We start from the raw sequence: 23,553 nt of genomic DNA, 5'->3' as shown, positions 1-23,553 counted from the left end.
GGGAACACTTCAAGGAAATGCTGAGAAACCTGAAATGGCAAATGCTTTATGATAAACTCCAGCTGTTCTGCAAAAATCTACTTACAAAGTTTCAAGGACTAGTATTAAATAGAGGAGTCTAGGAATATACCACAACCGCCACGTATTGTTTCCACAGGGACAAGATTAGACTTATTACAGTTAATTACAGAGGCATTTAAGCAATATGTCGACCATATGCTTGGCTCCATTTTGTTACTCTTCGTGGCAAGCCATCCTCAGCTTACATTTCAACAAGGTAATGCCTGCCCAAGGGTCGCAAGAATTTCTATTGTCTTTGTGCTTTCCAAACACTACCTTGGCCAGCAATGTCAGTGGATCTCTCCCCAGCTTAGAACACTTGGAGCATTATGAGCAGGGTCTTCCAAACCTCTCAAGTGTTTGATGATTTAACCTGCCATTTTGACAGCAACTGGCACAAAATCCCTCAGGAGAACATCCAACAACTCTACCTGTCAATGCCAAGCTGAATAAACTCCTTGCATAGGGGCCACAGGTGGACCAATGTATTACTGACTTCCTTAATCTGTGAAGCTCTTTCAATTGAATAAATCATCCAATTTTTCTGAAACTCTAATCATTTGTTAGTCTGTAGATGTACAACACATCTACCAAATTACCTCCAATTCAGATAAGTCCTTCTCGGTACATCATTTATTTCTGTCTTAGTGTGTATTAGCAGTGTTTGGAAGTAGATATAAAGGGCAATGGAAACAGAAAATAATATACAGGGAAGATCACCATATGTAAACAATAATTTTGTCACTCTGAAAAGAACTAATCCAAGAGCTTTGAATTGTCAGTTTTAAATTTATAGATACTATTTAGTTCTACATAATGATGCAAGCTAACATAAAAAAAAGACTGTCCTGAAAGTGACACTAGTCACAGACTTATAAAAGTGATACCAGTTAACATCCTGAGTGAACATCACAGGTGACAAAGACAGCAGTTTGACAGGGTGGAATAGAAACTAAAATCTTATGTCAAATCATTTCTCCTTTACATGTTGTCACTCTATGGTTTCGCTTAAACCCAACTTTTATCATTGCAATTTGCCATTAGCATTAAATTGTATTTATGTTCACACAGTGTACTTTATTTTCAAGGTAGAGTATTCGGTCCTTTGGAATTTTCACGTCGTGACCTCATGGCTCTGAATATTCAACGTGGCCGAGACCACGGGCTGCCCGATTTCAACACAGCTCGGCGGGCATACAAACTGGAGCCTATCAAAGACTTAACATATTTCAAAGATAAAGTACCTGTAAGTATTCAGTATAACTCACTATGTAACTGTCACCAACAACAATTACTTTTTTGTCAAAATTCATGCACAGAGCAACCTGTTTTTAAAAATTTTCTTTACAAAAATAAACAATAAACATTTGATACTTCCAAATACCAAGCAAAAATGGGAAAAGGCAATCAGTCACTTGCAATAATTTGAAGGTAGGATGGGTCACCTGCCTTCATGTATTATTAAACATCATTACGGCTGTCAAAAATTGTTTTATTTTTTACTTGTTGTGATTGCAACTTTGAAAATTACCTTATTGACCAGAAAATAAGCCAGACTTTCTATCTAAATTTCACCTTCAAAAAGTAAGGGTGTGGCTTATATTCGCTACCTTCCCTTTTTACATACCTTTGCTGTAAAAAAATTATGCTTGTCTACAACAATACAACTGGTGTCTGTAATGGAAACTGTCAGCAAAGCATTTTGTTAAGCAACAATGCAAACTTTTACCGGTATTTTATCAGCATTAACACATTCTAGAACTGTAGGTCTACCAATATTGTTTTGCTAGCTTATAATTTACTTTCAATTGGATACTGGTAAGAAAGCCAGTTATGGTGATATGTATGGCCATTTGGAGTGAAAAGCATCATCAAGACAGGGAATTTGATGCAGTTATGATGCATGCTTGCAGTCATATGTTATGCCAAAACCACAACCAACAAAGAGGCTTGAGGAAAGTATGGACTGGACAGATCTAATGTGCAATGTTGGGTTGCTGCAGAAGAAAAATGAAAGAGGACAGTTTAAACTAGAAAATCATCCATGAGACCAAAATGTGGCAAATACCTGGATCTTGAAGCTAAGGTTCGTTCCTACGTGCAAGATACGAGAAAAGATGAGATTCCTATCTCACGAGAAGTAATCCACTGAAGGCCATGAAAATCACAAGAGAGTTAAATGTACCACAAGGAGAACTCTGTCCAAGTATTGGTTAGTGTTGTCAGTTTATGCAGAGAAATGGCCTTGCTCTCCAATGAAATGCTATACAAGCACAGCTAGTGCTACACTACCACTTCCAGCGGTACATCATCCAATTGTGAAAGTGTCGCTCACAGAGCTTTTTCATTGAATTGGCAATGCTAGCGAAACACCAGTTCTTCCTGACAAGCTGAGCAATACATGAAAGGGGCAAAAAGTATCCCATTAAAAGGAACAGAGAATGAAAAAAAAGGGGTAATTGTGGAGTTAGCAGTTACAGCCAATGGAGAAAAACTGTGCTCATAGAGAGCTTTCCTACAGGCTTAGTGATTTGCAGCCAAGAAAAGGGCTGGATAACAAAGCAACTGATCTTTGGATGGCTGTCAATTGTTTTGAATCGCACCCTGGGGCAAGAGATTCATGCTACTTTTGGAGCTTTTAAGGAACATCTAATTGCTGAAGTAAATGATAAACTTGCTGTAAGAAAGACAGACTTTGTCAAAATACCCAAGGAATGACTTCAAAACTACAGGCACTAGATGTGACCATAAACCCTTCAAGGACAACCTTGGAAAAATGTATTCAGATTGGCAGCTGGAAGAAGGCCACACCCTTACACTGTCTGATACGGTTAAGAAGCCATCAGTTACTCTTCTGTGTGAGTGGGTTCTTGCTTCACAATCCTCCATATCTTCAGGTGGTTCTATAAATGTTGCATATCAAATGCACAGGATGGCAACTACGATGATGTGTTGTAGGAAGAGAAAGAAGAAAATTATGGCAGTTAGGGTAATGAAGTGAATACCAGTATTTATAGTGATGAGAGTACGTGAGGCAAAATATGGTAAAGTTACGTTAGGTGTCAATGTGTTGCATTTAATGTTAGAACAAATGTTTACGGTAAATAACTACATATTACATGTAAGTACCAACAATATTATGAAAAAGACAGATTGCTACTCACTGTTAAGATGACACATTGAGTTGCAGACAGGCACAATGAAAAGACTGTCACTCACTGAGTTTTCAGCCAAAGCCTTTGTCAGAAAAGACAACATATACATACACTCGCATAAACAAGCACACTTCACACACGACTGCTATCTCCAGCCAGAATGAAATTGTAGATATTTAAGTATATATGAATTTCTGGTAATTTTTACCTTCTCAGTCAGTGTGCACAAAATATTTTTATACAAATTTCTTCCTCAAACTTCAGGAGTGCGGCTTATATGCAGTGGTGGCTTATTATCTAGCCAATACGGTGCTCTTCTTCAAATAGCTGGAGTGATATTGTCTCCATAACATCCATCTGCCACATTTGGTATCCACTCATCAAGTAGAACTATACCAGTTATAGTTTTGTGTTTATTTGTGCCTGTATGGGCACCATTTCTATGTGCTTAGTGTTTGGATTAGTGGCTGTATTTGTGCCAGTGAACATTTTTGCCTTTGAGATTTGTCAATGCTGCTCACCCTCAGGTTCCCTTATTTTATATAGAACACATGAATAGTATAGAATATTTTATTCATGTTTCAGTATTTTCTCATAAAACTGGCTTTGTGAAAGTTTACAGTGAAGCCAAGTTGTATACAATAAATCAATTACATACACAGAAAATAAACTGGTTGTTTAAGAATCTAAAGATTTTATCACTTAGGAAAAAACATATATTATAATGATTAGTTTCTAGGAGCTTCTCAGTTGAATAGAGTTCACTGTATTTTAGTACTTTTTAATATGCTCTTATATTTATTTAGTGGTACTGTATGAGCTGAGTATGGTAACTTATAGAGAAATTTTATGCTCAAGTATTTATAGTTATTATAGACTACAACAAGTGTTGAGGAAGGCAAATCCAACAAGTGACTATTTCTGGTATTGTGTGCACACCCATCACATCTCATATTGAATTTTTTTAGATTTTTCCGAGTGTATATTAAACAGTTATAGTACATATACAGGCTGGGTGATGTCATTACATCGAGACATTCGAACCTGTTTGTGTATGACAATCTGGGCGATAATTCTATCAAACATCTGACTGACTTCTTTTGCCATCTGAAAATACATTTAGCTCATTGCTCCTGAGCTATACTCCATACTGCAGATAGGAATGGAAGAAAGCAAAATATCAGTGGAGAACAACTGTTTGCTCGAACTGTTCATTAATTTATGCAATTAAAAAAAGTACACCACCTAGTTTTATGCAAAGATAATTAGCATGTACTTCCCAAGAGAGTTTTTTGTCTATGAACAGTTTACTGTTTTGTTTTAATTTTTTGTTGTCTTTAGATTAAAAAGAATTTCTTTTGTTTTTGTCTGGTTTATGCACAGCTGACTTGTTAACACCAATAACTTGTCATTTGCATCATTTCTCTACTGTTAGCAAGTAGACTTCGCAAACTCTCACCCGTGGTTATTAGTGTCTTGTCATCAGCAAATAGTATAGTCTTACATGACACATAATTCAAAAAGTCGTAACTGTGAATAGACAGCAAAAGCCCAAGAACAGAGCCTTGTGGTATCTCTCTTTTTATTGTAAGTATTATTGATCTCTGCTTATTTGCATGCACAAGCTGTAACCTACTGCTTAAATAAAATTTGAATAAACTGAAGATTGCTGAAGTGTAGCCTTCATCCAATCGGCAGTGTGGGGGTGGGCATTATTGTGCAACAAGATGATTGTGTCTGACAGACCACAAGCAAACAGCAAAGCCAACAGTGGAAACATCCTACATCTCAACTGCGAAAGAAATTCAAAGCTGTTAGCACAAGTTCCGGTAAGGTCACGATGACTTCCTTCGACTGCAGAAGCCCTCTGCTCATAAGTTCCTCGAGTGTGTAACAACAATCACTGCACAGCATTATGAAGCCACTCTGTAGAAACTGAGATGAGCCACGAACTCAAAATGGCCAAGAGTGCTGTCAGATGGACTCATCGTGATGCACAATAATGCCTGTCCCACAATGCCGAACGGACGGAGGCCACGCTTCAGCGATTTGGTTGGCAGTCATTGCAACATTCTCTGCACAGCCTGGGTCTTTCACTGTATGATTTTCATATCTTTGGCGACCTGAAGAAAGACCTGCACGGACACTGGTTTCAGTTGGATGAGGAAGTGCAACAGTGAGTGCGGTTGTGGATCCATCAGCGACTGACTGCGTTCTACGTAACAGGAACTGGTCATCTTGTCTTCTAGTGAGATAACTATCTTAATGTGAGTGGTGATTACTTTTGAATAGAACCATTCCACGGTCCCACTGTGGCGGGTGTTTGGTTTATTTCACTGTCCCTTATAGTACCTGCTAGACGGTGAGAGAAGTGGCATTTTGCTTTCCTATACACTTAATGATGAAATTACTAAGTCCAAAATGGGATAAAATTTTCATACACCAGTATTGGATTTCCTATTATTGCAGCACAGCAAACCATACTGCAAATGATGTGTCTTGGCAAAATCTTGGCACTATACCATTGAAACTGCACGTTTTCGGAATATTCAAGTATTAATATATTATCCAACAAATATGGCTCGTTAGCTTCTGAAACACTGAAATTACAATGTCAGCTACTCAATTTGCTGCTGTCAGCCAATTACAGTGACCACAGGACACAGCCAATTACAGAGAGCACAGTACACGTGATATAGTCAACCGAGGATGACGTGACTATTTCGTCATGAAATAAGAAGAATTATGCTTTCACATATAATTTTGGTTGTCACGAATATTGGACACTTTTTATCCAGAAATGCCATTAGTTTAGGTAGTAAGATCTCAGCTTAAATTCCTATTCTTGTTTGTGAGAAATATTTGGCTGTTTTACTCCAAATATGTTGTGGTTTATCATGACTTCCACTTCCATGGGTATGGTTAGGCTTGGAAACACAACTTACATTGCTGGGAATGAAGCAATGTCATTCATATTCCTTGTTGTTATAAATATTTGCCTGCTGTTCTCCAAATAGGTTGTGATTTGCAGGAGTGTGGTTAAGCTGTTCTTTTCCAACTATCTTGCAATTTCCGAGGGTTAGGCTGGGACACAAGAGCACAGCTCGAATTTCCACAAAAAGCCCTAGGTCAGGTTTAGGTTGAAAGTGAACAGTCTGGTTGTGAGTTGCCAACAAATGTGAAAGCAAAAATTCTGGTTGTGGTGACAGATGATCTGTAGCACAGCTCGAGGTCTAGGTTAACTGTTTGGTTGTGAATTGGCGAAACCTCTCAAATGTGAAAGGAAGAAATCTGGTTGTGTTGATACAGTGACCTACAGCTTAACCCAAGGTCTAGGTTAAATTGGAAGATAACACTTCATGAAATGGCAAAACCTATGAATATAGAAGCAAAAATCCCGGCTGTGGTGGCAACACTTATCTTTAGTTTGGGGCACATCAGTGAAATGTATAATCTTGCTTGTCATGAATAATCAGCTATTTTCCTTAACATGTCACAATTTCTGAGGGCGTGGATAGGCTGAAAACTAGGAGCACAGCTTCAACTGATGGAGACAACTATTTATTATAACCTAGATTATAAATTTGCTGTTTCATGAACCTGACGGTATTTAAGCAGAGTATAGCTTGTTGTAGCTAGTTTGTAGCATATCCCTAGCACTCACTCTGAACACGTGAAATGTGGTGTTATCATATGACCAGTGTCAATACCATATTGAACATTATGACTTATCTTGAAATTTGGGCCCATTCAAAGGTATCATTTGCCTAGTCATAGTTCAGTTTAGAACATGGAGTTATGGGTGCCTTCTAGGTGATGCTGCAGTTTATATTTTAAGCAAAGCCAACCAATCATGATGTTGGTGGAGCAAAACATTCTACCTTAAGCAATGGACAAACAGTTTGCATTCGCAAATGATGGACTGAAAAATTGCTAGCTTCTTCACCATGTTGGTCTCCATCGTGTTATATGAAAATTGTAAGGCTTGTCACAAATTTCAGCACATCTTCGTGTATGGTCACAGACCATTTTTCCTTCCATTGTGAATTTTGTATCAAGTAGGCAATGAAATATTCATAACAATTAGGATGACCAAGAGTCATCATCATAGAAATAGACAAGGAGAAATTTGGGAAAAGGAAACCTGACACAGCCCATAAAATATGTGGAAACTGGGTGTTCAGTAGAGTTCAATGAGCGCAGAAATAATGCTTCCGTAAGAATGTTAAATTTTGGCCCAACTGAATGTTGATAGGAATAACAAAGACAAGATTCTTCGTAGGGTGACAATTATTAGTGACTGCTTCAGCTCATACAAAACTTTTGTTACTGACGGTTTTCAGCATCTTAGTGTGACCCATAGTTCGAACTTTGTAGATCTGAAACATTGTGCCATTCACTAACAGAACGTGACGAGAATGTGGTGGGACATCAGAGGTGCCATCCCACAATATCTCAGACAGAACGAATGTTTCTTGTGTTACCTAGCTGAGTACATATTGTGTTGAGCAAGAAAGAAATACCACTGTTTTGGTGTGGAGGGAAAATTTCACTTGCCCACTGCAACTATGATGCAGTCATTCTTTTGATGAATGCTGCAAGCACAATTAGTAATTACAATTCTGTGTCTTTCGGGGAAACTGGTGCTTCCACTGTCCTAAAAATTAAAGGTATGTTATAGCATTGTTTTGGGTACTGTACACTTTGTATTTTACTTTGGAACATCTACTTTATTCCAGTATCATGCTTAAAATGTTTTTGTTGTTTGAGTGTTTGCAGATCAAAAATGTGGTGATGTGACTGCCCAATTACATCACATGTTATGTATGTGCTCTGATTCTGTGCTGTGATTGGCTGCCAGGATCTTGTCCTGTTCTCTGATTTTGTGTTGTGATTGGCTGATGAGACCACGTGTCATGTGCTCTGATTGACAAAAAACACTTCACAATCTTGAGTTCAGAGTTTCTGAAGCTATTGTGTAGTATTTGATGGATTTTGTAATCATACTTGCTATTCCAAAAATATGCAGTTCAGTGATACAGCATGTTAAAGATCTATTCAAGATATGACTTTTTTCCATTTGTTGTACTACAGCGCCATAAAGACCAATACTGATATTATAAAAAAAAAAGTCGTACCCAAAATAGTTTTCTATTTTGAAACTTTCCGTTTTGTATATCGAGTTGTGAATGTCATTTAAAGTGATTAGTGTCCAGGTAAATTTCTCATTTGTTTGTTTTGCATGAGTGAGTGAGGTTTCTGTTTCTACAGTAGAATTACTGAGTGAAGTGGTGGTTACTGCTAAGTATTCATTGTGAGTACCACAGTCAATATCGAGACACTTTTCTTTATTGATATTTGTAATTTCCTTTTTAATGCAATTGTAGGCTACTCCTTTACATTTATTTCTGGAATTTGAAATATACTCATCATTTGCACTGCACTTGCTATTATTTGATTTTGGATCTGCAGTGTTTTCTTATAATTATGTAATTTTCCCTATCCCAGTCATTGTTATGAGGCTTATCTTTCAGAATTAATAGTAGCATTCTGAGTATGTTGATTTGTGAAGTGCACCACTTGTTGGTACGGTGCTGCCTATGTGTATTATTAGTGTGGTACATTTTGTTTACAGTGGGCTACATCTTTTTCTAGTATGTCCTTAATCTCTGTAAGAAAAATGGAAAGGCAATTATCAATTGTTTTATTATTATCCACTGTATACTCCTATGTTACTTGTCTTGGTCCAGTATTAAGAGCTGAATTTTCTGTTTGAAGCCATTGACTTGTACGATACAATATGCCTAATTCTATAACATCACATTCAAGAGTGTCTCTGTATACAATACTAATTACAAAGGGTACCTAAAAAGTTTTGCACAGTTGTCTAATTTTTTTATTTTTTACAGCAGGAGAATGAAATTTTTTTTGAACATACTTGGAACATACGAGGGTTGTTTTTTTAAGTAAGGGCCGTTCACGCGTATAGTCCCATAGTTCGCGCGGACGCCACAACAAGCCAACGCGCCACTTGCCGGCATCCTTCCTGTTCACACTGATGCAAGTTGCAACTCTGTAGCCGACGTGTACGCATCGCTGTGCTACTTTATAATGTTTACGATTATTGAATCTCCCGCCGCGTGTGAGATACGGTCAGTGATACGTTTTTTGACCGCGAGAAGCCTATCAGCTGCAGAAATTCATCGTCAGTTAACAGAAGTTTACGGCTTGAATGCAATGAGTGAAGGTAAAGTGCGTCAATGGGTTAGAGTGTTTAAAAATGGCCGTCAAAACGTCCATGACGAAGAACGCTCAGGCCGGCCCTCTGTGATCACTGATGATTTGGTGGCTGCAGTCGAAACAAAGATTCATGAGGACAGAAGATTCACAATTTCCACTCTTTCTTTGGAATTTCCACAAGTTTCAAGATCGGTTTTGTACAAAACTGTGTCTGAAAACCTAAACTCTAAGAAACAGTGTTCTCGGTGGGTACCCAGACTCCTCACAGAGGACCACAAAGGGAAGAGATTTGCCACTTCATTGGACTTTTTGATTCGTTACGAGGAAGAAGGGGATGACATGTTGAGACAAATTGTCACTGGAGATGAAACATGGGTATCCCATATCACTCCCGAAAGCAAGCAAAAATCGATGGAATGGCAACACACAACCTCACCCGTCAACGTCAAAGCCAAACAGACGCTGTCAAAGTGCAAGATTATGGCAACTGTGTTCTGGGACCGGCGCGGTGTTTTGCTAGTGGACTTTATGCCACGAGGAACGACAATCAACTCAGATGCCTACTGTGCAACTCTAAAGAAGCTCCGCAGAGCAATTCAAAACAAAAGGCGCGGCATGCTGACAAAAGGAGTTTTGCTCCTGCACGGTTACGCTAGGCCTCACACCTCTCAAAAGACTCGGGATTTGATTGATTCTTTTGGCTGGGAAGTTTTGGACCATGCACCATACAGCTCTGACCTTGCTCCTAGCGATTTTCACCTTTTCCGGTACCTGAAACACCATTTTGGCGGGCAGCGCATCAATGACCACGATGAAGTGAAAGCAGCCATGAACTCTTGGCTGTCGGAGCAGGCGGCCGAATTCTTTGAAGAGGGAATGGCTCAAATGGCTCTGAGCATTATGGGACTCAACTGCTGTGGTCATCAGTCCCCTAGAACTTAGAACTACTTAAACCTAACTAACCTAAGGACATCACACACATCCATGCCCGAGGCAGGATTCGAACCTGCGACCGTAGCAGTCGCACGGTTCCTGACTGCGCGCCTAGAACCGCGAGACCACCGCGGCCGGCGAAGAGGGAATTAAAAACTTAGTTGTACGGCATGACAAGTGCTTAAATAAACAAGGCAACTATGTAGAAAAATAGGTAAAAGTGTGTAGAATCAGAAAATAAAAGTTTTTTTTACAAAAGTATTTGTATCTTGTTTTAAAAATAAAAATGGCCCTTACTTAAAAAACAACCCTCGTACATTGAGCCTACTCAATGTAGCCTCTATCAGCTGTGACGCATCTGGCCAAACATTCTTTCTATGATGTAAATGCACTTTGGTAAAATCCTAGGGACTGACTTTTACACCTTCGTTTGACACAGGAAATAAGGTCTTTCTCACTATCAAATGTTTTACCACACAGGTGGGCCTTCAGACGACCAAAGAGGTAAAAATCAGACGCAGCCAAGTCTGGACTGTAGGGAGGGTGAGGAACAATTTTCCAACCCATTTCCTGATTTTCTCCTGCATCATAAGGGCTGTAAGGGGTTTGGCATTTTCATAGTGTAGTCTGGTAAGCTGACCCTGAAGCTGTGGTCTATGGGCCTTGCCCTATTACAAACAGTAAAGGTCCCAGTTAAATGCGGAGCCAGTTTCCAAAAAGTCACTGCCGTCAATGGTCTACCACATTGTGGATTGTCCAGTAGAGAGAAATCACCTTCTTTAAACCCCTACAACCACCGCTGGATACTGCTGTGATCCACTGTGTCCTCGCCATAAACAGGGAGCAACTTCCTGTGAATCGATGTGGCGGAGTCATCGCCCGGTCTTGAAGAGGAACTCCATCACCGACCACTGTCGCAACCTGACATCTACTTCACAGTTCATTAATCTGTACATAAAAGAAAATGCTTTTATATACCAACTTATAGCTAAATGTTCCAAGTATGTTCACAAAATATCTCATTCTCCTCTTGCAAAAAATAAAAAAAATTAGAGACGACTATGCAAAACTTTTTGAATGCCCTTTGTACGTTATAAAGACATGCATTCAGTCAAGTGGGCTTATCACTGAGACAATAAGAGTTCAGCGTCTTTGTTGGTTATAGCACAACTTTTGAATGACCAACTTTTCTTTGGACTGTTTCTTACATTTAGTAATCACACTACATATTGGCGAGAACACATTTATTAGGCTCAGAGTTATTGTCACCTAAAAATTGTTTGATGATACAGCTTTGTTTTCTCCTTACAGCAAAAAATTTAGAACAGCAAAAATGTGAACAACCTTAGGAAGCAATCAGGTTAAAAGAACAGCTAGGAAAAAGTAATTACTTGGAATGTATATATCAAAAGAACGAATGTTTTAAACAGAGGGTAGCACAGACTGCATCAAGAAATAAACACAGCGCCCCTGGCAATTGTAATAGGAAACGGTTAATAGCCACGATGCAGCTGTTACAGCACTCGATACTCAATCATAACACTGTACGATGACACCACGAAACTGCCGTTCGTGATGACTACAGATGACATTGTGGCATACGCCCCTCAGTGGAAGCAGGGCACCAGTGTCGAGGAAGCGAACAAGGATAGGTACTCTGCATCCCTAATGAGCCGTTTGTGCCAGTGGTTCTGAGGTATTTGGCTGGAGATGCACTTGCTTGGAGGAGGTTGCAGGTCTTGGGGGCAATGACTGTCCTTGACTAGTTGTAGACAATGGTACTTCCTGGAACATGTATGCAGGATTGACTCTATTGATGAGGACAGTCAACCCCTCGCTGTTCCATAAAACGTCCACTGTCCGTGCACCTTGTCGTAACATGGGGTACGGGCCAGGGTGCAGTGGCTGTAAGGGTGGCTTCACATCCTCAGCATGGAGCAAGACATGTAGCCATGTCTCTAATCGTGGTGCACATAACATTAGGGAGTGGTACGACGAGAAGCTTTTGATGGGTTGATTTGAGCAATGTGTTCACATAGCTGTCATAAGAATTCAGTTTGGTATTGCACGACTAAGAACTGTGTTTTCACCATTGAACTTGCACGGAAGATGTACTGTCTCTTTGTAAACTAATTATGTGGCCAAGGAATCGATGTCTGGCTAGTATGTAGTCTCGAGAACCAGAAGTACTATTGGCAAAGCAGTCGACCTCGTGACGCTATGGCACGAGTGCCACTTTCAGCCAGTGTCCAGCATGCCTTTACCGGCCGGGTGGTAACTCGTCTCCTATGGTGTTTATAGAAGCAAAACTCTGTACCCACTGCCAGCAGTCTCTCTCTAATGTTTCAATTATACGAACAGCAGGACATATCTCTGGGTGACACATGGTGGAAATGCTGTCAAATGCTTGCTTGCGGAATGGCAGTGGGAGAAAAGGGTGCTGTCTTCCTCTGGAGATGTCACAATACAGTTTTGAACCTGCTCTGAGAACATCAACAAGTTGCAGCTATAGTGATGAAGTATCATCGTCAATGAAGGTGCAGAGTTTGTCGTCCACCTGCTGTGCTTGTGGTAGTGCTGAAAAATCGATCAGATTTTCCACACTGATGAAGTGTGAAAGACAGTCTGCTTTGACGTTACCAATACCAGAGATATGTTGAGTGTCTGTACTGAATTGTGCCTCAAACTCAAGCTGGTTCAATTGGCATAGAGAGCAGTTAGTGCTGTTCCACTTGATCACATAAATCAAAGGCTTATGGTCCATATAATGTGGATACATGGACCTCATAATGTGGAAGAAAATATTTAACAGCCTCATATGCTTTCAACAGCTCATTCCATTTCCCATTTCCTCTATGATTGTGACAGTTTATGTGTTCATGTGTGTGTGTGTGTGTGTGTGTGTGTGTGTGTGTGTGTGTGTGTGTGTGTGTGTGTGTGTGTGTGTGTGTGTGTGTGGAGGGGGGGGGAGGGGGGGGGGATGACTGCCATGGGCTTCCACCCACTGTTGTCATGCTACATGTATACCTGTCTGACTTGTGTCAACATCCAGTTCTAAAGGCACACCTAGCTAAAAGCGAGCTAGATGTGCTGTGTTAGGTATGCTCTTCGTAATATTGCCAAACACGGTCCACCGTACTGAGGAACTGTGTTTTACTTTTGGTCCTGCAAGCGCTGTAGTCAACGTTCCTGTATTTCCACAGAGTGTGGCAAAGTTAGTGATAAAAGTTGAGGCTACTTGAAAATCTTCTCAATTCCCTAACCATGGTGGGCTTAGGTATTTGTGCAATTGCATTGACCATGGTGGGCTTAGGTATTTGCATAACTGCCTCTACTTTCTCTGCCAGGGATAAGGAACAGTCTGAGAAGATTGTGTCCCAAGGAGGTAACTTCAGACTTCCCAAATACACATTTAGCTGAATTTAGAATGACACTATAACACTGTTGATTGATTTGGGGGAGAGGTCATCAGTCCCATCAGATTAGGGATGGAAGCCAGCTGTGCCCTTTCAAAGGAACTATCCTGGGATTTGCCTGAATCGATTTAGAGAAATCACAGATGCAGGCTCGAAACGTCGTCCTCCCGAATGCGAGTCCAGGTGCTAACCACTGTGCCACATCGCTTGGTGACACCATAACATCCTAGGTGGGTAAATATCTCTCGCAGGTTTGGTAATGCTGTACCTTGTCTGCTGAGAACACAAACACATCAGCCAAGTATATGGAGGACTCCGGAGGACAGAATCGAGAAACCTCTGCCAAGTCTGCACCGTGTTCCTCAGCCCGAATGTCATAAACATACTTTCCAGAAGTCCAAATGGCATTATGACTGCTGACTTCAGAATATCACCCTTGGCCACTGATATGTGCATGTGCACCTTTGCACAATCCAAGACTCTTAAAATGGTTGTACTGTACAAATATCAGTTGTAGTATCTATATAATGGCACAAGGTACTGATCAGGCACCTTTTTCGCACTGGGGTATTGTAATCCCCACACACGCATCAAGCTCCACCTTTTTGGGCACCAGATGCAAGGCAGAGAACAGTCGACTGCTGGACGATCTAATCGTGCCTTTGCGCAGCGTAATGTCGAACTCTGCCTCGGCTATAGCAAAGCTATCGAGTGCCCAGCATCTCGGTCTGCACGAGATGGGAGGACCATTGGTTATCTTAATACGGTGCACAGTATTATGCAGAAGTTTTTCGGAGCACCTGGTGGCCTCGTCAGGTTTGGGAAGATTTTCAGGAGAGAAGCACACTCACCTTCATGCGCCTGTACCAACTTCGTGGTGTGATAGTTGGTACAACAGTAGAAGCCAGCAGCAGCTAGTCCTGTGATGCCGACACCAGTCAAACATTTGCTACATCTGGGAGAAGATCACAGTAGGCCAAAAGATCTGTGCCGACTCTGGCGATGTATCGCCTCTGTGACTCTGGCGATGGTAAAACTCTATCAGAACAGACAATGTAATCCTACGTTCAATTCCGTGATCTTTGTCCCACATTTGGTTATAACTTAACTGACGGTGGCTGTTAAACATAATGCGGTGGGCGGCCTGCAGCAGTGCCTTGAAATTCAGGACGAGTGCTCAAATCAGAGACAATGCCAGTAGCAGCCGACTGCTACTGGCATTTGGGTAGCTACATGGTGCCGTACATTTCATTTCTTCATCACTGAATCGTCAATAGTACTAACATAACCACTACTCCTTGTAACGCAACTTGGTGTGGCTGGCCAACAGACACCCGGAATGTAGCATCACCCGACGTCTTCCGTGGTGCCTCGAGGCAACAGTGTGCTGATCTGTGTGCACAACAGCTCCACTTTTGCTGCTAATACCTTGTAATCTGTGTGTGCTACAGACGGGTGTGATAATGTAGTATTCCACCGTGCTGTGACTGCACCGAGACCGACATTGGGAAGACGGCCTCCTGTATTCGGTCGGCTAGTTCCGTCAATGCGTCTATTAGCTACTTTGGCTTCACCTGCAGTAGTAATTTGTTGCTCCGTAGTGTACGTAAAAGACTGACTGGGACGGTACTAGTGTAGCCGCTTGGCTACATTGTCTAAAAGATCATTCTAAGAAATACCAAATTAAGGTCAACCTGAAGATGCCTAAGTAAGGTGAAACACGTAGTTGAAAAATAAAAAAGCTAAAATTGCAACCGAGACTGTTTTCAACCAACACTGTCAAGCACTGGTTTGCTGTATAGCACAGATGGATTGGAAGAAATTCATCAGGAAACCTCTAGATTTTCATTCTCCTCTCTGAACTTGAATTGCTTCTCTAAATTTTTCTTTGGTTTCCTTTACTGCTTGCTCAATGTACAGATTGAATAACATCAGGCATAGGCTACAACCCTGTCTCACTCCCTTCTCAACCACTGCTTCCCTTTCATGCCTCTTGACTTTTATAACTGTGGTCTGGTTTCTGTGCAAGTTGTAAATATCCTTTTGCTCCTGGTATTTTACCACGACTATCTTCAGAATTTTGAAGAGAGTATTCTGCATATGTACACTAAAAGAAAAAAGAGAAAGAAAACCTCTCTCTAATAATTGTGCAGTTCTCTGAGCTGTTACATGTGCCTGTGCACTACCCAACAATTACCTGCAGGCATCTGCGTGCCTTTGATAATCTTTTTGTTGTTTCCCTTCTTGAACTTCCATTATAGTGAAAAACATCAATGAAATTCATAAACATAAACTGTCTGCGATTATCTATAGTTCTAAGTATTAAGAATAACACATAATAAAAAACACTATTTCTCTGTTTCGCATTCTGTTGTTGCACGTGACAACTTTTGAAGTCCCCAACCTACATTATATTGGTAGACTGTTTCAAAGATGTTATGACTGTGTTCCGGTGTACTGCCAAGCAAAAAACTACATCCTGAAGGAAATTCGGTGATAATTACAAATTCTGTATCATCTTACAGAATACAAATTAAATACTCTATGTAGGTTAGCACTATGCCGTGTAGACAATGGAGTAGTATTAAGTACAGAATACAGGAAGTCGGAACTCATCAAGATTTTTGCCAGCTATCTTGTCAGTGTTTGAGGAAACTGTATTACTACGAGGTCTGTGGTTCCAAAGTGCTTCTAGCATCTTAATAAACACAGAGGAGGAAAGTACTCAAATCAGCTTCCCTTTAGATATTTTGGTAGTATCAAGGAGTCATGACTAAGAGAACTCAGTGTGGTGACTGAATAGCTATCCAAGATTCCCTGTTTGAAGTTTTTTGATTTCCACTGTTTCAAATCTCTCTGTTCTGAGTACTAGTTTGGTTTCTAAACAATGCTGTATGAGGATAGGGTCAGTTTCCTGGAGCTCCTAGCGCAAGTGATGTTTCTTTTACATACAGCATACCAATCTTTTAGTGTGCTGGATTACATTTATAACAACACTGACAGTAATATCCCCTGTGTTTTTCAGTTCACATCTCTTGGAAATTTTTTATTTCCTGCTTGATGCCTAATAGCAATCTGTAATAGACATATTCAACTGAACGTAGACAGGGCAATAAATTAGACATGGAATATAATTTTACTCCTAATTTTGTATTGGGAATTTTCACTCTTCTTATTAACCACAAATAACATTTGTGAACAAATGTCTTGACACCTAAACATAAGAAGACAGTTAATAAGTCAGTTGTCCAGTCCTTTATGTGGTCAATGATGTGACTACTAAAATTTTGTTTTGCTGCTTTTGGTTTTTCTATTATGGATGTGATGCATCTGGTGTCAGATTAAGTGCCGTATCACAAAGTGAAGTCCTTCTCTTCTGAGTTTTTGGACGTGTTTGCCCCACGGTTAAATTGTGCAAACTGTTTCACCGCATACATCACCCTCAAACCCTCTGCCCACCATCACTTTCTTTTGGGGCGCGGCTGATGCCAGTAGCTTTACATAACTACGTTAAGATGGAGCTGCATCACTCAGTGTCATTGGGGAATGATTAAACCAATTTCCTCAAGTCAATAGGCTACGCCCTTAGTGATCCTAAGGTAGCTGTCTGGTCAGCTTCAGCTCTGTGGCGACTTCAAGGTCACTTTAATGCACAGTCAGTCGTAGACATTCCCCTATCCTGCCTACAGGCGTTGCCCACAAAGTTGGCTGGGCGTCATTTCCTTTTTAAAATTGACTCGGTTGAAGCCTACCTTCAGATTCTGTTGGATGAGGCATCAAAACCCCTTCCAGCCTTAATCAGTATCAATGGATAATGTTCGGGTTCAGTAGGGCACCTGCCATCTTTCAACATTTGTTCAGAACAGGTTACATCGGCTGTCCGTCGTTGCGTTATCTATCTTAACGATATCATCGTGTAGGTGCTACCACAGAGGATCACCTGTGTAACTGCCATTCTGTGTTTACTGTTCTCCAGGCCATGGGCCTCAAATGTAATCTAAGTAAGTCTCACTTTTACCAGCCTTCCACTGTTTATAGGGGTCATGAAATTTCTCAACAGGGCGTGCACTCTAAGGACCAACATGCTGCTGCCATTACTGCTTTTCTTCCTCAATCTAATCTCTGAGAACTTCAAGCGTCACTAGGCAAAGTGGCATAATATCACAAGTTTATTCCCAGAGCAACTGCTACCACCCACTCCTTGCATCTGTTACTGTCATAATGTGCTCCTTTTGTTTGGCCTGTGGTCTATGAACACACTTTTGAACAGCTTAAGGTTACTCTTTGCTCTGTGCCGTGCTTGCAACATTTCAAGCTGGCAAGCAACTTGTCCTGGACACAAAGGTGTCCGAATACGGGGTGGGGATAGCCGTGGCCTACCACCACTCAGATGTCATTGAACAGCTTAGTGTCTTTTCATAACAGAACCACTCACATCCCAGGATGGGCACAGGGTGTCCTCCTTGGGCTCGGCACCTCAATTTTCATCTGCCCTGACCGCTCCAGGAGTCGGGTAGGCCTTGTCGTACCCACCTTGCCTCAGCGATTGATGGGTTTGCTTCCTGCAACTAATGCCAACACCTACTACTGCACAGAGCAGGTGCTGCTGCCACTGGAGATGAAGGCCGGTTCTCCATCACCAAAGCCTCCTCCTCTCTAGTCCACAGTCATCGCTGCCTGGGCCGATGCCTCTCGTCATTGACCGACATCCTGATGGCTCCTGCCTCTGTCACCAGTCCTGCCTACCAGACAGTCCAGGGTTTCCGGACAGCAGGGGGAGCCCTCACCCCGATCACTTTTGTCCATATGTACCATCTAGGTGGATTAGAAATTTCTCACATATTTGGCAGCTGCTTCCGTCACCACAATAGATGTCTCTGCAGTAACAGCATCATGGATGGTGATACCTGGTCCTTCCCTCCACAAGGAAGGAAGAGTATAGTAACCCACTGGTTACTACACCTACAGCGGATGTAAGCTGTGCCACTGTGGCAAGCACAGTGTGTGCCAACGTGCAAATGGCATACCCACAAATACCCGAGCACTATCACTGACTGCAGCCAGTGACACCAGACAAAGACAGCACCTTTACAAGGCCTTACACATGCTTCCGGGCCCTCAGTTGTTAATGTTTCCGAGACATGTAACTACACTAGACTCTTGCTAAACCGGCAATCCTTCACACATACGGGTTCCGGATTGTTGCGAGTATCTAACATTTAGTATAAACACATAGGGATTGTACTTTATCAAATCAAAGCACACATTCACGTTTACAGAAAACTAGTCCTCGAGTGTGTACATACATATTAGTATCACTCGACATTCACTATTAAACATGTCACAAAGTTTTAGTTGTCACCATTATGATATGCGACGGTACTATGCTTTATCACACAACGGCTTTACAAGCATTTCATAGTTCCTACCATGTTTCTGATTGTTGTGTAATGTACTCCAGGAAGATATCTCCAGCAGTTAGAGATATCTTAATGTTCTCTCCTCCTATGTCCTCTTCTTCATCAGTTTCATCATAACTTTCCTGTGAAGTTATGATTACCTCTTTTCTGCTCAAGTTTGGTCACAAATAGTTGCTCGTCCAACACTGTTGCCAGCAACAATGATTTCCTGTGAAGAATTATATCAAATTTCGAGTTTCTCCTTGAGGTCTAGCACAATGTGTTTCCCTTTAGATGCCATGATAATGATCCATCAGGAAAGCAACAATTTCAAAGCGTACACGAATGTTGAATATTATAATTAACTAACACCACTGTTTTAGATGAAATTTCATTATTGTAGGTGTCATTTCAGGTTGAACAGCTAGAAGCTGGAAAAGTGCCGAATTACTGAGAGGCCGGAATACTGAGGGCCATATTAGTGAGAGTTTAGTGTGTATGTTCTGTAAATCTTGTTGTCACTCTGTAACTCTACTTACATTGTATTCTTCTTCTTGTCACTATGTGACCAAATAAATGTGTGTTTCTCTTAGTCATGTGTTTCCTTGTGTCCCTAGTTAGAGGAAGTCCGCCTTTGAGAATACATGTGAATACATGCGACTCATTTATCTAGTAATAAAGGGTTTTCATAGAATAAGTTGGAGGATAATGTTTTAAGTAAAATAACACATCAGATTATTTTCTTTACTAGAGTGAATGTGTACACTAATAACTGTTCAAGAAATAACAAAACAAATAAGGGGCAACTATCAACATCGTATTATCTACATATAAATGTATGTAATTCACTATTAGCACAACATGAAAATATGTCATTAAGCAACTAAATCAGTTAGAAAACTGAAGCTCCACAACATTTGTAATGAACACATAACATGGGAGAACTTGTTGGATTTCAGGATAAAATTTGGGAAAATCTCAATACACTTTACAATGGTTCGGTGGATAATTTGGATGTCTGGGTTGGAGGCCTGCTTGAAACGACAAAGAGGGGACCTGGTAAACTCTTCTCAGCTATTATCACAGACCAGTTCCAGAGAATACGCGATGGTGATCGCTTTTGGTATGCCAACATAAATAATGGGTAAGTTACTGTATTTTTAAATGATGCTAAAATGTAGCAGGCAGTTGTCCTTTCCCAAAGCATCCTTGATTATAAATATTGAAAGATTGTGTGTTCCTTATTTGAATAGTAAAGTTAAAATGAATGTGTTTCCTTCTCTCTCATAATGTAAGTTCAGTTTTCAAACAACGCAAGTTAATTATCCTACTTTTTTTTAATACAGGCATTTCACTGGAGACGAAATTCAACGTATAGAAAACCTGACAGTTTATGATATTATTATGTCTGTGACAGACATGGACCATGATGACATTCAAAGAAATCCATTTGTTGTGCCTTTACATGGTAAGACTTTATCATGTTTCTTGCACATTATCACTTCATGATTTTCAGTTTTCAAATTATTGCTCATTTTTCAAATTATTGCTATCGCAACAATCGATATTCTGTTCCTGTAACTAAATTTTCAATTTTCATTTTAGAAGTAAGTGATGAGCTATATAATTTTCTTAATAACTTCAATGAAACATTACTGTGACTCTCTTATGGTTAGCAGTTAATTCCATTGTATTCATGCAATTAGTATTGGCTAAGTTGAGAAAATATACCTATTATTCTAAAACCTTTGTTACAGTTTTAGTATTAATACTTTATTAATGGCACTTAATGTATATACATGAGATTATGAACAATTCAAAGAAGAAAAAAAAGAAATAAATAAAAACAAGAGAATGTCAAAAGCAATATACAAAGATGAGATCAAAGAATAAACAGGAACCAGCTACAATATAGCAATGCATAATGACACTGCATCTCTATTACACTTCATCATGCCCCCTCCCCCCATCAACTTCTAACAGTACTTCCTACTGAAAAGGGTGTGACATCCAGAGCAGGTGACAACTGGTGGAGGGGTAGATGGTTCTGCCTAGTCTGCTGTAGATTCATCAGTTGTTTTGTCCAGCATCTGTTGCAGCTTGTCCTTATCAGTGGAGGGCTGTGTGACTGCCAAGTTTGTCATAGACTCATCAGGCATTTTGTTTGGCATCCATTGCTGCTTGTTCGATTTACACGTGCGAGCTTAAGAGGTCCAGAAAGCAGGTTGATGGTGATTGATGGAAATTGTAGTTGAAGCACAATTGACATCTACCTTAAATATCTTCGCTTCTCAACTAAAGACTGTATATGGTCTATCATATGTGGCTGCAAAGCTTTGCGGTAAGCTTCATGTCCAACAAAAACCTGGTTACATTCCCAAGATCAGCGAATCTGAAAGGGCGGCAAATATGCTGCTCTCTCAATATCACTGGATGTAACTGGTGAATATGCAAACATAATTTTTGAACGAAGTTTGATGCCTCAATCATGTTTTTCAGCATGTTGCTGAAGAAATCACAGAGCAATGAAACTTGTCGACCATTAATCAGCTCCACTGCTGTGGTGTTAAGATCTTCCTTGATGGAAGTAGGGCTGCTGAATACCTGCCAGGAAAAACAATGTAATTCTCAAGACACAAATTTTTCAGGAGTGAAGAAAGAACAAGTAAAAAAGTGATATGGCCATGCATGCTTGTTCTGCCACTGGTAATCAGTTGAAATGAGTTCACTAGTTGTTTATGTACAATAATTTTGACAATGTGCGACTTTAAAATCAAGATATGAGACATGATCATTGGATGTCCATGCAAAAACGGAAGGTTACAACATTTATGCCACTGAAAATATTTAGCTTTCAATACTGTTTCTTGGTTTTATTCTGTACAAAAACAATGAGAGAGAAACCATACTTGCAGTCTGCATTACTCAATGCTACAGCTTTCCACTGTGTAACAGAATTCACTGAATACTACAAATGCCATTGCAAAAGAATGATTAAGCTTCAATGTGTGACTTCATTTTATCTTTCTTTTTCTTCTCATTTTGTTACAACCCTGAGTGGGTCTAAGCTTCTTCAACAACTTTCTTTCATTCTGCCCTCTCCAGCACGGTTCTCCATCATCTTCAGACTTTGAGAGATTTTGTATCTTCTTACAGACTGTCTATCCACCTCAAATCCATTGTAGAAACATCTTCAACAACTTTCACAGAATATGTGACGGAGACTCTTCAACTTATTTATGTGACTCAGTATCAAAAAGTAATTTAAATCACTTATTGCTTTTATGTTAGAGTGATATCACGGCAAGTAACTTCCTGCAAGACACTAAACAAACACAAACACACTTTTAGAGTTGTTAAGCTGTACATATAATTGCCTTTACCTCAACGGTTGACTGTGGTGTGCAATGTCCAGTCACGTATTAATCAGAGCGATATTCCACGATGGGATGGTGACGACCGAACGGTATGTGAAGGTTTTGGAAGACTATTTCATCCCCATTATCCACAGTGACCCTGATTTTGACAAGATGTGGTTCTTGCACGGAGGAGTTCAACCTCATTAAAGCAGGAGACTTTTTGATGTCCTGGACGAGCATTCTGGCTCTGTGGCACCCAGAGGCCAGTGGCATCAGCCTCAACCAGCTGCCATGTACTCCAGATCTGAACACACTCGACTCATTTTTGTGGGGCTATATTAAAGACAAGCTGTACACCAATAACCCAAAGACCATTGCCGAGCTGAAAACGGCCATTCGAGAGGTCGTCGAGTGCGTCAATGTTCCGACACTTCAGTGGGTCGTGGAGAATTTCGCTATTTGTCTGCACCGTATCATTGCCAACGATGGCAGGAATACTGAAAATGTCATAACTTAAATCTGAATATCTGTAGTGACGTTTATGTGTTGAATAAAGTGTGTGCATGCCGTAGTTTGTAACTAATGTAAGTTTATTTTTTCATTTAGTTCAGTAATTGTCACCCTATACATATGCAATTATTATTATTATTTCTTTCCTTTCTCAGACGTTATGTCTGGTTAAAAATGGAAAGTGACGTGGACCTTGATCAAGCTTGACTTCCTTTTAACTGTGCGGTATATGTTACATTGCATTTAGGAACTTTTGGGTAATTGAACATGTATCAATAATTACAGATTTCTGTAGTTGTATATATATGTTTGGATGTAGCTGTATTGCGTTGATGTACTGGTGATATTGTGTGGTATGACTCCTGTAGTTGATAGTATAATTGGTACAATGTCAACTTTATCCTGATGCCACATGTCCTTGACTTCCTCAGCCAGTTGGATGTATTTTTCAATTTTTTCTCCTGTTTTCTTCTGTATATTT

The 23,553-nt window shown here is 40.3% G+C and overlaps 2 protein-coding genes across 5 annotated transcripts in view; one reads left to right on the top strand and one right to left on the bottom strand.

Annotated features, from left to right (window-relative positions):
* The window catches only part of LOC126199021 (GPI mannosyltransferase 2), a 253,063-nt gene that overhangs the window by 57,332 nt on the left and 172,178 nt on the right, over nt 1–23,553 (bottom strand). The window lies entirely within an intron of this gene.
* LOC126199020 (dual oxidase-like) overlaps nt 1–23,553 on the top strand; it is a 246,332-nt gene that overhangs the window by 55,295 nt on the left and 167,484 nt on the right. For both annotated transcript variants that reach the window (XM_049935710.1, XM_049935709.1), the window contains exons 11-13: nt 1,149–1,306; nt 20,163–20,347; nt 20,550–20,671. In XM_049935710.1, coding sequence (XP_049791667.1) covers nt 1,149–1,306; nt 20,163–20,347; nt 20,550–20,671 — 465 coding nt within the window. The remainder of the gene's footprint in view (nt 1–1,148; nt 1,307–20,162; nt 20,348–20,549; nt 20,672–23,553) is intronic.

Source organism: Schistocerca nitens, chromosome 8 (assembly GCF_023898315.1).
Source record: "Schistocerca nitens isolate TAMUIC-IGC-003100 chromosome 8, iqSchNite1.1, whole genome shotgun sequence".
NCBI lineage: Eukaryota > Metazoa > Arthropoda > Insecta > Orthoptera > Acrididae > Schistocerca > Schistocerca nitens.
The sequence above is the reverse complement of the archived record's forward strand: the minus strand, read 5'-3'. Positions and strand labels throughout refer to the sequence as shown.